This window comes from Alligator mississippiensis, chromosome 5 (genome assembly GCF_030867095.1).
Source record: "Alligator mississippiensis isolate rAllMis1 chromosome 5, rAllMis1, whole genome shotgun sequence".
Classification (NCBI taxonomy): Eukaryota; Metazoa; Chordata; order Crocodylia; family Alligatoridae; genus Alligator; species Alligator mississippiensis.
The window spans coordinates 172,680,798-172,696,316 of NC_081828.1; the positions used below are offsets into that span (position 1 = coordinate 172,680,798).

At 41.4% G+C, this 15,519-nt stretch overlaps 1 protein-coding gene across 4 annotated transcripts in view; it reads right to left on the reverse strand.

Annotated features, from left to right (window-relative positions):
- DYNC1I1 (dynein cytoplasmic 1 intermediate chain 1) overlaps positions 1–15,519 on the reverse strand; it is a 318,366-nt gene that overhangs the window by 259,317 nt on the left and 43,530 nt on the right. For all 4 annotated transcript variants that reach the window (XM_059728979.1, XM_059728980.1, XM_059728978.1 and 1 more), the window contains 3 exons: positions 14,041–14,155; positions 10,205–10,319; positions 3,739–3,829 (listed from right to left, as the gene is read on the reverse strand). In XM_059728979.1, coding sequence (XP_059584962.1) covers positions 3,739–3,829; positions 10,205–10,319; positions 14,041–14,155 — 321 coding nt within the window. The remainder of the gene's footprint in view (positions 1–3,738; positions 3,830–10,204; positions 10,320–14,040; positions 14,156–15,519) is intronic.

Below are 15,519 nucleotides of genomic sequence, written 5' to 3' on the forward strand. Positions count from 1 at the left end.
GCAAGGAAGGAGAGCACAAGCCAGCTTGGATTTTATAGTGACTAAAATGCATGAAAAATTACAGCTGTACTGCAGCACATGAATAGTACTAGCAAATCTTTTCTAAAACTCCATTTTTCTTTATGCTATATATCTACTTATTGCTATGTGTCAGATTCACTCCTACAATAACTCACATTAAATATTTCTAACTTAATTTGAATAGGGCCTGACCCCACAAAGCTTTCTACATACAAGAAAATGTTACACATTAAAGTCATCTAAATTATTTCAATAAGCTTAGCTTGTCTCAGGATATGTGAATGCTCTTTCTTTCATGGTAAATTTAGTCAAATAAGAATGACTATTTAAAATTCTGACATGAAATCTTCATTTAGGTGGAAATGATATTTGCAGAATCAATTAATCCAGCCATAAAAAGATCAATTATTTTCTATATTATAGACAGTGGGAAATAACGCACATAGAGGATTTTTTTGTGCTGTTATTTAATAACAGATAAAAGCTCCACATTGAAGTAGCCAGTTGCACATAGTGGCCGGGATAACTGCAGCCAAGGTGCCCAGAACACCGGAAATGGTTTCTGTTACCATTTTCCTCATTGTTGATCAAATAGGAATATTGCTGCCTGGACTCATAATATGCAAAGAGCAAAGATCATAAGTGAGAAATAAACACATAGGGGAGAGAAAGCACTTCTCTTAGGTCAAGGGTGGGCAATTATTTTGGGTGGAGGGCCGCTTACTGAGTTTCGGCAAGCCATTGAGGGCCACATGACAGGCAGCCAGAGACAGATAAATATTAACTTTCTAAATTTTTTAGGGGCCTTGCAGGCTGGATAGAATGGCCTGGCGGGCTGCATCTGACCCGCGGGCCACATTTTGCCCACCCCTGTCTTAGGTAAAGAGTAGATGCATATTGTAATGGAAAGGAAGATAATGGTTTACCTCCACATGGCCATGATAACTAGGCCTTGTGCAGATAACTGAATAAAAAATGAAGCTGCAACCTTGGAAGAGCCCCTTTGGAATTGGAAATTCCATATATGGTTCAAAGAAATTCCAATGTTCAAGATGCACACAGACAAATGTTGTGTACAAAAGACACAATCACAAATAAATCCCCAGAAAAGTCAGCAAACAAATGGACACCTGATGTACACTGAGAACATGCTGTAGTTTTATAAGTTTTAAAAGATGACTTATGAAGTTCCCAACACATTGCATCAACTGTTGGTAAGTCCCCAACATACACAATAAATCAGTGTGAATTAATATTCTTCAGACTAATAATACAAAACACCCAAGTCCACAGGTATCTGATATTCACTATTGTTTTCTCACTAGGTTCATCAAAATGTAACGTAAGAAATGCTATGCCGACAGAGGTCCAGTATTTGCTGTATCACAGGGGAATAGTAATTATGTGAGGCCTATCTAGACTGATCTGTCCCCTGCCCCTCTTATTTTACAGCTTCCAGCATTTAGAAACCTAGGAATCACTCACTTGTCCATTCTTCAGTGAATGGGCCATTTTTGCCATTTTTCACTAACTTAACTGTTTTGCTCCTGCCTGCCAATTTCATCATTTTACCAATTTTTCCAATCTTTTTTTACCATATTACTGTTTTATCACTTTTACCATATTTTACTGGTTTTATAATTTTTTTTCTGACCTCAATTTTTTTACTGTTTTTTACTATTTTACCCTGCTTTTCTATTTTTTTACCCTTTTCCCTGCAGCTTTACTTTTTTTACTGACTTTCCCATTTTCACTGTTTTCCCTGACTTTTATTACTATTTTTATTCTTTTTCTCTAACTTTACAGATTTACCATGTTTACCAGTCTTTATTAATTCCCACCCCCATCTTGACTGTTTTACCATTTTCCCCCAACTTCAGCTTTTTTAACCCACTTTACTTACTTTACCATTTTTATTTCCCCAAATATATTGGGTTTTTATCCACTGCAGTAATTTGTTTTACTAATTTCTTACAAAAAGCTATTTTTTCCTAACTACCTATCCTTTACCAATTTTATCATTTTTATCTCTATTTTTTCATCAATTTTTCCCTTAATTTCCCATTTTTTAACTTTTACCTTTTTACTGTTTCCCGACTTTACTGTTTTTATTGGTAAAAACAAATTACTTCATCAACTCTACAGTTTGTAACGGTAAAATTTTTACCATTTTCTTACTATTTTTTTCCTAATCTCACCATTGTTAATAGGCAACTTTTATTGGTTTTAATTTAACGCTTCCCCCTTTACAATTTTTTCACTATTTCCCAAATTTTATCATTTTTAGTGGTAAATATTTTACTTTTTCACCACTGCCTCCCATTTTATCATCTACTTCTGAATATTTTACTGTTTTTTCATCGTTTCCCCCCACTGGACTCTACCATTTTAAAACTCTCTCTAAGGAAGAAGGTAAAATCAATTTCTTAATCCATCTGCACTAGCCCATAAACTAATGTCAGCACCAATGCATGTTTATTTAAATGAAAGCATCCAGTACCGGAACGATTTACCTTATGGACGTCAACCAGAAAAGTATCTCTTTCAATCTCAGTATGTGTTTTAGAAAGTATTTTCTTGTACTTCTTGTGTTCAAGCAGTCACCCTATGAGCAGATTGGGATCCACTGGATCCTGAAACCCATTGAGGGTGAGATTATAGCTGTTACTTTACTAGTGAAATGGGTGGCACCAGCCAGGTCACACCATGAACAGGGATGCCAATTCCGGTTTAATGAGATGACTGATAAATTCAGAACTGCATTATCTTCTAGCGTCTGCCATATTCTGTATGGATTGCTTGAAGCAGCTGAAAGAAAGTTCAAATGATCCTGAGGGACTTGTGTGACATTACATATTGAAACCCAAACTACCATTGCCAAAATACATTTTATAGAAAAGAATGTCATTGTGAATAGCAGCCTGAGTGTTTCTTGCAAGTACCTGTTAATATACATGGGGTTCTGACAGATTAGTATCAACTATCTCTTCCTATGACTTCAGGACAACTTTCATTCCCAGGTTTGTAATTTCCTTGCCATACATGCTCATAGTTCCCTTACTTAATGAACTCCACAGCCTCTGGAGTGCATGCCCATGTGGAGGGTTGAGTAGATTTCATTGGAAACCCTGGTAGACCTACTTGACTCATTCTACCCACAGCTCTTTGATATCCATAGTTTTGTAGAGAGGAGAATTTCTGAAGTGCCCCTAGATGTTCCAAGAAGTTGCTAAATAATCTATTCCCAACCCCTGCCTCCCTCTCTTTCACTTTTGCCTACATGTATTATGAAGAATTGTATCATCAAAATCTCAGATTGATCAGTATTACACATTGAATATTGTGGCCAACATGAGTTTAATGTGACTGTTTTAATGTATAAGGATTACTTGTGTAAGCAAGCATTTGCAGGAACAGCCACTTTTCTGTGTCCCTAATTACATTTCCATATGGAACAAACAGACTTCTAAAAATCGCTTTAAACAGAGACCTGATTTCTGCTTATGAGTTTCTACTGACTATAATTTAAGATCACCCTTTTTCCATAATGTTACTTGATATATATCATCATCCTTTTTTACATGGTAACACATGGTATAGGATGTAGTAAGAAATGGAGATGAAAAGTCTAAAATGTATTTGTTTAAATAACTAAAAATAAAAGCATGATGGAACTAGAAGAAATATTCTTTGAACACTATACAGCTGTTGTCTTACCTTCCTACTGGTCCCAGATCTCCTGAGTCCTGGCTGCCAGCTTCACTGGGAGTGCTCACTGATTTCGAAGAGGGAGACATAGGGGTTGGGACTAAATAATGAAAATAACAGGTATCCCATGTTACAACATGCAGCGACTGCACTGATGAAGAACAGTGTCAGACAAATCAAAACCAATGAAAGAAATGATAGTGGATGGATGATTAGGAGTATTTGAAATGGTGAAAGCAAATAAGGAAAGGAAAGAAAAAGAAAAGGAAGAGAATCAAGTGAATTTTAAATAATTTTTTGGAAACTTTATAACTGAAACTAATTTATACAGGATAGAAAGCCAATTCTGGTTCTATAGATAATACACGGTGGTGGGGACAACTATCTTTGTTTCTTTTATTTTAAATTTGAATTGTGTGAGGGACACAGACAGAGACACACAGACAAAGACAGAGGACATTTATAGATGTGCTCTGGGAGATGGTGGTGGGGGTGGGGGGATGCTTTAATTAGCGTAGCTCTGAGAGCCGTGCTAATCAAAAGTGTCCAGAGCATCATGTGTATCAGCGTCTCTGTGCCAAAAAATGATGGCAGGGCACTTTGAACTAAAGCTCATTGAATGAACTTTAGTTCAAAGCTCCCCACAGCTGTTTTTCAGTGCAGGACACTGATACATGTGACACTGGAGTCTGCTGGAGTGCAGTAATTACCACACTCCAGGAGACTTGATTAATTGAGTCTGCTCCAACGCGCTGTAATTACAGCACATCAGAGCAACCTCCCTGCATGTGTAAAGAAACAGAGAGAGGGACACAGAGAGAGACCATAGATATGTGTTGCTTGTTCATTAGGAACCTAGGCCTAAGCAAACTCCTTTAAATTCTATTAGCACTAGGCAATTAAATAATTACATTTATCACATTTTGAATGTAAAAGTAAATATACTGCCTACTGGTCACATTCTGCAGTTTCTTTTTGTAAATAAAATATAAGGGGAAAACAGAATAGAGAAATCTGCCTAGGGAAAAAAAAAAAAACTCTCTCCGAAAATCAAGTGAGAATGCATATGAACTTGTTGCATTTTAGTTGTTTTGCTGTTCTCTTCTGTTTTGTAAGGTAATTTAAGTTACAAAGAGACATAATGAATCTGTTGTTTGGGGCCTGATATATCCCCATTGATAAATAAATAAACATTTGATCAGACCCTGAGAGTTCTTTTTCTGTGGCTAAGAAAAACTACTGGAATATACTGTTTGCCTATATATGCAAAGACAGCTCTGTCTTACCCAACTGGAAAGAAAAAACTTATAGCTTAAGGTCAGCCTGAGTTAAAGCTCTTATCCAGAGAAATAATCAATACAAAAAGTAAAAACATTCTGAATATTTTTTCCAAATTGTGTCTCAGCAATATGCAAACAATGAAAAATGTAGGGATGGCCCCTGTCTGTATTTAATGCAACTGTTCTTCAAAGCAGCCACATGGAAGAAAGCACAGTAAAGACAGGGATTTTAATGCAACAGTGAACTGTTTGGTTCAAATCATGTGCATTTCCTTTTATGGATTTAACAAAGTAAAACTTTCAACTATTTTGTTATACCTTATAATGTATAATAACATATCTGTCAAAAGACCTGGATTTTCCATGTGGCCAGACATTTCATACAAATTGTCACTAGGGACTGTCAAAGAAACAAATGTACTATAAAGAGTGAATTCATTTTCATGACAGCCCTTTGACAGGGACAGGTATGCAGCGGTTGCTTAAACATTCCATGTCCACTTATTTCACAGCTATTAGTTTTACTTGAAGCAGTGTGTGTGTGTGTGTGTGTGTGTGTAAGACCAAGGCAAAACTATATATATAGTTTTGAATATATATACGCAAAGGCAAAATTACGGTCCTTAGCACATTTTAATTGTCAATTTAAAGGGAGAAAAATGGATTTCTATTGTTTAACCAAATAAATAATTGTATATGTTAAATTAAAGTTCTTTTGACAATGTCATAGAGAAATTTATCACTTCAAGTTAAGAAGTTGGACTATTCTGAGTGTTTGTATACATTTTGTTTTAGATACTACAAAATTATTAGACCATTATTTGGGGATAATGACTGGTTGAGTATTTTATGGGTTTTTTCTGTTAAAATTACTATTAATCAATTGCTTTTGTAGCATCTTTACATAATATATAAAATACAATATATAAAAGATGTAATTCTATTAAGGAAAGGAGGCAGGAACAGATGCATCCTGAAGATGAATGCATGGCTGCACAGATGGCGTCACCAGCAGGGATCTTGCTTCTTCAACCACAAGATGTTTCCAAGAAGGATTGCTAGGAAGAGACAGGAATCACCTAACAAAGACAGGGAAGGGCATCTTTACAGACGGGCTCTCTAACCTAGTGAGGAGGGCTTTAAGCTAGGTTTGCCAGGGGATGGAGATATTGTGGTGAGCATCTTCAATAGACCACCAAACCAGGAGGAAGAGGTGGATGAGGCCTTCTTCAAACAGGTAACACAAGTGTCCAGATCACGGGCCCTGGTTTTCATGGGGAGCTTCAATCACCCTGACATCTGCTGGGAGGGCAATACAGCAATGCACAGGCAATCCAGGAAGGTTTTGGAAAGTGCTGTGGACAACTTCCTGGCATAAGTTTTGGAGAGTTGGTTGTGGTGTTCTTGATCTGCTGCTCACAAACAGGAAAGAATTGGTGGGGAACATAGAAGAAGATGGCAACTTGGGCAGCAGTAACCATGAGATTGAGTTCAGGATCCTGAGGAAAGGAAGGAGAGCAGCTGAGTAAGGACCCTGGACTTCAGAAAAGCAGACATCAGCTCACTCAGGGAACTGAAGGACTCACTGGCCTTCAGAAAAACAGATTTTGGCTTGGCCAGGATCCCTGGGAGCCTGTCTGAGGGGAAAAGAAGTCCAGGAGAGCTGTTTGTACCTTAAAGAAACTTTAGCAAGGGTGCAGAAATGAACCATCCCAAAGCACATGACAACTAGTAAGTACAGCAGAAAACCAGCTTGGCTTAGCAGGAAACTCTTGTGTGAGCTAAAACACAAAAAGGAAGCTTACAAAAAGTAGAAATTTGGGCAAATGTCTAGCGAGGAGCATAACTATTGTCCAGGCATGCAGGGATGAAATCACAGAATCATAAAAAATGAGGGTTGGAAGGAACCTCAGGAGGTCATCTAGTGCAACCCCCTCCGCAAAGCATTACCATCTGCATCTGGGGCTCCTGTTACTGTAAAGAGAGAACTGGCAGTAGATGGAGCCCAGACAGCAGAGCAGGGGTTAGCCACAAGAGGGAATTCAGAAAAGAAACACTGCTGCCTAGGCAGGGAGCTGCCCATTAGAGGGAAGGGGTATACCTGTAGGCAGTCAGGGGACCTTGCCATAGGGTAGCTAGCTAGGACAGGGAATAGGGAGCTAGGACAAAATGTTTGGACCCAGCATGGGTTTAGTTTGTGTTACATCCAGTGGGCTTGGGAGTCTTTAGTTATAGCCAGTTGGCTTATTCCTTTGTTGCACTTTAGACTGGTGGGTTGGGTTGGGTTGGGTTGGGATTATCAGGGGTTGGTGAAGGTCCCAATAGTGCCTAAGGGCATGAGAGTGTCTTGAGCCTGTCAAGGGCTGAGAGAGCCCAGGACAGAGAGTAGGCTTGAATACAAAGGCAGGCTACAGCCAGGGAGAGATGGTAACCTAGCATATGCTGGAAACGGGTAGGGGCCGGGGGCCCAGACAGGGCCAAAGTATGCTCATTTCCCAAAGCAGGCAGAGACAATGCCTGGGGGCCCAGAACCAAAGTATTGAGATAAGAGCTGGAGCCCAGAAGCCAGGTCCAGCAAAGTGGGCCCAGGCTAGAAGGCCCCGCTAGAGAAAAGGGACGAAGGCTGAGAAGGACAAGGTCCTGACAAGGGAGTGATGGCAAAGTAACATATGTGAGGCATGGGTATGGCTGTAGGGGTGGTCAGAGGCTGTGAACAGCCCTAAAGGCTACAGATGCTTAGGGGGGCAGAGACAGGCTAACAAGGCCCACTTAGCATAAAGGCAGGGTTTAAACTGATGGAGTCTGGGAGGGACCTGCTGACTGTCAGGAAAATGGTGGCCTGCTCTAGGACATATTAGGCAGCCTTCCTTCTGATCAATTAAATACATCAAGGCATAGCAGGTGAATGAGAAGGGGGAGGTACCCTAGAACAGGAGTCTACAGCAAACGCTGAGTGGTCACCAAGGGGTATCACAGCCACGCCTGGAGCCTGAACTTGCTTCACCAACTGTATCATTCTGACCAAGGCTTTGTCTAGCCAGGTCTTAAAAACCTCCAAGGACAGAGATTCTACAACCTCTCTAGGTAATCTGTTCTAGTGTTTTATTCACCTCCTAGTGAGAAAATTCTTCCTAATATCCAACCTAAACTTCCATTCCTGCAACTTGTTTTGTCATCTGCTACCAGTGAGAACAATCTAGCTCCATCCTCTTTGACACCACTCTTCAGGTAGTTAAAGGCTGCTATTAAATCTTCCCTCAGTCTTCTCTTCTCCAGACTAAATAAACCCAATTCCCTCAGCCTTTCCTTATAAGTCATGTGCCTCAGTCCCTTAACCACTTTCATTGTCCTCCACTGGACTCTTTCCAATTTGTCCACATCCTTTCTGTAGTCGGGGGCCCAAAACTGGACACTTCCCCTCTATCTGCTGGCAACATTCCTACTAATGCAGCCCTGTATGCTGTTAGCCTTCTTCGCAACAAGGGCATACTGCTGGATCATATTTAACTTCTTGTCCACTGTAACCTCCAGATCCATTTCTGCATAGCTGCTGCTTAGGTTGTCACTTCCCAGCCTGTCACGGTACATAGGATTGTTCAATCCTAAGTACAGAACTTTTGCATTTCTCCTTATTGAACCTCCTAAGATTTCATTTGGTTCAATCCTCCAATTTATCTATGTCTCTCTGAATCCAAGAAAGAATCCTATGCCCTCCACCATATCTACTACTCCCCTCAACTTGCTGTCATCAGCAAACTTGCTGGGGTTGCTCTCCATTCCATCCTCCAGGTCATTGATGAAGATATTGAACAAAAGCAGGACCAGGATCCACCCCTGGGGCACTCTGCTTGAGACCAACTGCCAATTAGACATCAAGCCATTAATTACTACCTCTTGAGCCCATCGATCCTGCGAGTTTTCTGTCCACCTTACAGTCTATTCCTCCAACCTGTACTTCCTTAGTTTGCTTGCAAAAATGTTGTTGAAGACTGAAACAGGCTACCTAGAGAGGTTGTGGAATCTTAGAGGTTTTTAAGACCCCAGGTAGACGAAACTTTGGCTGGGATCATATAGTTGAGGATGATCCTGCTTTGAGCAGGGGGCTGGAATAAATGACCTCCTGAAGTCCCTGCCAACCCTAATATCCTAGGATTCTAATGACATCTACTGACTGGAATCACAGTAATATGCTTTATTGAAATAGCGATGTATTTCTATAAATGCTGGTTGCTTGAACTGAGAAATCAAGATCTCAGTTCAGTACATTATCCCTACTCTGAAAAATCACATAAACATGTATGTTCAAGAATCAAGGCCTGACTGTTTTCTTGATTTTCTAAAAGACTCTAAATTTTGTAAAATCTTAGCCCCATTGAGATCAGTGTCACAACTTCCATATTGCTAATAATTGATTTTTTCTAGGAAATTTATGATGCTTTTAAATGAAATGGAGAGAGAAATAAATGAAAAACAAGCAAACTAGTTTCTCACATCAGGGGCCACAGATTAAATCACACACAACATAAAATATATGCAAGTCACATTAATACAAACACAACAATTAATGAAACTTATAGGATAAAGTGAAGCCACATGTATCGAGAGTGAAGACTTAGGCTTTAAGAACAAAACAATCAAAAAACAGGAAAGCAAAAAAAGTACTGATAAATTATACCTCAGCAGTAAAAAATAAAGATTTGATGGCATCTGTTAATATCTTATATTTCTCTTTATTATCTCCCTTTACAACTTTATTTGTTTTAAACTATTTCCAAAGAGAACACTCTACATATATACTTCCCTGTTGCTATATATAGATACCAGAATTGTATTTATGGAGCAATAACTGGAACTGGAAGAAATAGGATATTAAAAATAATGACATTGTTTGTGGTGTTGGGTAGATGAGAGAGAATATGAACAACAAACAAAGAAATTAAAACTACTGACATTCACAGATATGTTCCCTGTTTGTATTTGTGAAAATTCCTTTATAAAAAACAAAGCTGATGTCTAGTGATGCCAAGAACTGGGATCGCTATGAATTGGTATTTATGGATGACATGAATGGCTTGCAAGCAAAAGAGTTTGTTCTGCTAACTCAGCCAAAAATTAAAAAAAGGGAAACATGCTTTAATAGAAAGAAGGAATTAATTGAGGAAAAGCCAAATGTTAATAGGTGCTTAGCTAAGTACCTAGAGGTGGTTCTGGGGATATACCAATGCTCTGTAATAAAGCCTCAGTCTCTCTTCTTTTGCGGTCTAGATCTGAATCCTCCTGGGTTGGTTCTTTCTTTTGTTGAAGATCAGCCTAATATAAAGACAATTAACAAATAGCTTGAGAGAGATAAAGTAAGATTTCTTGACTGCAAGGAAGATATTTACTTGCAATAATTCCTGGCCCATAATAGGAGTACTGTGAAAGACAAGCAGCTAAAAACTTAAGGGATTTATAAACAATAATAATAATCTCATCCAAACTAAACAGGAAGACTCCATTGATTTTTGGGCTGGACTGATATAAAGTCATTTTCAGGAACTGACACAAATTGCATGGACTAGGCAAACATTAATTTAATGGCACAATGAGATCTCTTCCCCAATTCCAAAAATCACGCCTTCTGCCATGTCACACGTGCATGGCAGGACACACAATTTTGGAATCATGGATCAGATGTCAACTATGCCATTACATCTTGCCTGGACAGGAAGAGCCCAGGTTCATGAACCCTGGAGCTGGAACCAACAGGCCTGGTACCAGGCCTGGGTTCTACAGTACAGCCAGTTTCAGATTCCAGTGGGTCCCAAGGCTGGGACTGACAATCAGCTGATTGCCAGTCTCAGCCCTGGGACTGCACCAGAGTCTCGAAATGGATCCCAAAGCCCTGTACACTGGTATATCAGAAAACCTCATATATAGACCAGCTGTACATATTTTTTAAGGTCCCAGTGTGCTGGGGCCCCGGGATCCAGGATGTGGGATCCACATGCTCTGGATGTTAGAATACTGTGTGTACAGCTGGCTGAACACGTAGTTTTTAAAGGTCCCAGAACAGCAGACCCCAGGATCAGGGAACTTCAACCATTCCTGGGGTCCCCATGGCCGGGATGTGTCAAGTGTCTTGCCCCACAGCTCTTGCACTGTGAAGTAAGGGAGCCAACCTGCTGGGGCACAGGCAAATCCATGGCTCTCCATTACCTGGCTCCCCTAACCCAGCTGATGAGTTCCCCCCAATCCAGTACCCTGAAAACGGCAGGGTACAGCCCCATGCAGGGCTGTGCCACATAGCAGTCAGCCTGCCAACACAGCAGAGCTGTCAACCAAGCCTCGCCATGCAGTCTGCATCAGGCTACATGGTGGGGACCATGTCACACATTCAATCTAAGGGAAGATGGCATTCAGCCACAAAATTATACACTTGTTGTGGAATAATTTTGTGGCTTGTTTCCCATTTTGTTGCACCATTAACTGCCTGAATATGTGGTCAGGTTACTATTTAAAATTCTATTAACTGGTTAATCGTGCCTTAAAATGTACAATCTGCTAGGGGCCTATAAGAATGAATGAATGACGCCCTGCTCCTGCTCCCATTTGAGTCAAGAGTAGAACTCTTAGGCTAGGTACAGACATTCAAAAAACCTGAGGTGAAATCTATCTAAGTTATGTGGTTTTCTGTAAGCAGCGTAGTTTAGAACATTCATGATCAGAACACACAATTGCCCTTTGGTGGGGAAGCAAATCTTAGACTGGGTTCCACCATTTTTAAACCAGCCTGAGTGCCAAACTTCTGTTCTTATGGGTATAGATTGGTTTTGTGTGGCAAATTTCTGTTCCGTTATGAGTATGGACAGGTTTCCAATCACTTATACCAGTAAAAATGTAATGTCTGTACCTGGCCTCTATGACAAATGATGAGAGTTCAGAATCCACGGTAAGGGGAGCAAGTGTTCTGAATTCCTGGAAATCTGATTTAGTTTCTATGAGACATTTATGACAAAGAAGTTTTACCAGGGAGAGAAGGCTAGAGGGTGTCTGAGTCCTCCTAGATCTTGAAACCTATGATGAAACAGGCAATTTGCTGTCATGGTTGCTTTCTCTCCCCATTGTCTTTCTAAATGAATTAGGTGAGGTAAGGTGGCTGTCCTTCCTCCTATTCCCCTGCTAATTTTTGGGCTGTTTGTTGGTAATTGAACAAAACCATCCAAAATAAAAGGAGATGAAAGACACCATAAGTTGGAAGTCTGATTTCTTAAATCGCATCACATTCCATAGTAATTCTATGAAATACATGTACAATATTAAAGTGTCAGTTTAAAAGGAAACCAGTTATTAGTAAAGGATAACAGGTGCTTTAAACTATAGTAAGTGTTGACATTTGAAGGAAGGGAAACATAATTGCTTAATGCTTCTTTGACTTTGCATGAAAATTAATATCCATTCCCTGTCAATTCTCACCTCTATTCTGCTAAGTGACTGAATAAAAAGAAGTATAAATCCCTTAATGAAAAACCTAATGCATATTGTCAAGGACAAATAAACTAATATGTCAATCACATTTTAATAGAACTGAAGGCTGCACAGATGCCAGGAGGCTAAAATGCAGTTGCAATTATGCTTTACTTTACTGGAGAATAACAATTGTGAATCTGTTACCTTAGCCAGATCGAGCCTGTCTTAAGAGTATGAAAATACTTATTATGGTTGTAATAGCTTTAAAAAAAGTCAACCCCCTTTCTATCTCCCTTAGCAGAATAGAGCTCTCTCCTCCACTAAAAGAAAACCAGAAGAAAGCCCTGAAGCAAATCATATTTTCTTTCTACATACAGATCATATCATGTCAGCTAGGGTTACCATATTTCCAGTTCCAAAAAAGAGGACACATATCAGGGGTGGGGGCATATGATTGTGGAGGAGGCAGTGATATGACAGTGCCCTATCCTTGCCTGTTCCGTTGCCCCTCATTCCCAAACCACAGACCCACCCCAGCCCTGCTGCTGCATCTCAATCCCTACTCACAGACCCCTGGCCCTGCCAGTGCCCCTCATTCCCAATCTACAGTACCCCACCCACCTGAGTCATACTGGTGCCCTTCAATCCCAACCCACAGCCCCCTGAGCCTACTGGTGCCCCTCACTCCTGACCCACAGTTCCCTGCCCCCCGGTACCCCTCACTCCCAAACCACAGCCCCCCCAGCCCTGCCAGTGCCCCTCACTCCCAACCCAACTCCCTGCTCGCTCCAGTCCTGCAGTGTCCTCCAGCTACCCTACCCATGTAAGCAAGGGCACCAGTCTGGCCATGCAGCTCCCTGCTGCCCCTGAAGGCCCCCCACCTCCTTCCCATGCTGAAGGGGCAGGCGCCCTCCCCCACCTCCTATGCTCTGCTGCAACCCCAGTGCCTCGACAGCTTCCCCCAGCACTGGCAAGCACCCATCCCCCCTCACACACCCACCTCCTCCACACACACACACACACACACACACACACACACACACACAGAGTCCCCAAGCCCTAGCCCTCCAACCCCTGCTCCCAATAGACTTACCTGCATCCAGCTGCTGGGGCTGCTTCCACCACCCTGCCTAGCTGCATGCTGGCCACGTACGTGGATGTGGTTCCCCCTGCCTCCAATCACCCTCTCCCATTCCCCCCAGCCCCAAGCAGCTCCTTGCTAAGGCAAGCCAGAAAGTGCCTGGAAAAACAATGATGCTGAGTAAAGCAAAATCCAGGACATTTGATCAAATTAAAAAAAAACAACAGACAGAGATCAAAGAATCAAAAAAGAAGACAGGTCCAGGAAAATCCGGATGTATGGTAAACCTATGTCAGCTGAAAATAGCTTAAACGTATCTGTTGTGAAAACAATTTTTGTTTTAAACTTCCTTGACTGAAAATAAGCATTTCTATTTTGGGCCTACAGCTAAAGTAGTTATAAGGATCATTTTATACATGAAAGCCACCTTGCATAAACAAATAAAGATGGTAAGACCTAAGCAAGCCCTTGCTGTCATTTAGAGATGCTATGCATATTTACCTCTTTCTTTTTCCTCTCTTCTTCCTTCCGTTTTTTCTCCTCTCTTATTTGTGCTAACCGCTGCTTTTTGCGCTCCAACTCTGCTTTTAAATCACTTTTGTCTGACATTGCAGCTCTGTTAGATGATAAAATAAAATTAGAGCAACTGAGAAAAAAATAGAAGTAAACATTTTTTTTTACTTATTTAAAATGTGACTTTCTCGCAACAGAAGTTATGTTTATGACATTCCTTCAAATGTGTATTTATATAGGCAGTAGGCACTGGTGCTTGGAACTACAGTGACACTGCTGAAAACAACACCTTTGTCAGGAAATTTCCCATCCTAGTATCCCCAAAAGGTATGCAAAAATCTGTACTAATTATCTTCATTAAAGGAGCACCTTTGTCAGAAGTACCTATTTTTTGTTAGTCCTTTCAGCACTTCAGGATCTAATTCAAATCTGTTGAATCATGTGGAAAGTCTCCCAATGACTTTAACAACCCTTTTTTGGATCAGATGCTAGGGTACATATCCACAAAAGGATTTAGGAACCTAAAGTGAGACCTGGATAGTATTTAGGCATTACAAATCTAATCTCACCCCCATAGTGCCTTAGGCTCCTGTAAAGATCCCTAAAGGACCTAAGATTCTGCTTCAGTATAGGCCTAAAACTGCCATGATCTTGGCAGGGCTGAACAGGTTTGTACTTATCATGACTAAGTGCAGCAATGCTCAACCTTTTTTGTCCAGTGGGCTGGATGGGCAGTGCCCAGTTCCTCCACGGACCAGATCCGGCTGGTGGACCCAATTGGATTCCCCAGGGCAGGTGCAGAGGGAGGTTGAGCCAGCCCTGATCCAGCTGTGTGGGAGGAAGGGGCTAGGCCTGGCCCCAATCCAGTCTCATGGGGCAAGGGGGCATGGCCCAGTCCTGCAGGAGTGTGGCATGGCTCAGACCTGAAACAGCTAGGCACAGGGAGGCATGGCCCAGCCCCACAGGAGGATGGGAGCATGGCCTGGACCCACAGGAGGAAGTGTGGGGAGGAAATGGGCTAGCCCTGAACCAGCTGCACAGAGGGAAGGGGAGGTGGTCTGACCTTGATCTGGCTGTGCAGGGGGGAAAGTCGGAGCCAGGCCATAGGAAAGTCAGAGCTTGGGATTTCAGCAGCAGGGAGGAGTGGCAGTTTTAACTGCCACCAATACCCTACAGCCAAATTTCCTGACCCTCATGGAGCCCCATGGGCCAGATTCCAAGGTTTGGCAGGATGCATTTGGCCTGTGGGCTGGAGGTTGAGCACCCCTGACTTAGTGCATTTGGAATCCTTAAACTAAGTGTTCCTCTTTAGGACCTATATGGGTAAGCACATTAGATACAAGCCAACAAATCAAGACAACTACCACCACTTCTATTCTGTACTAGGCCCTCCTCAGATTGGGGGCATCAAGCCAATCTCTCTTATCTCCCAGGAGAATGCCCTAACCACAAGGCTAGATGTGTGGA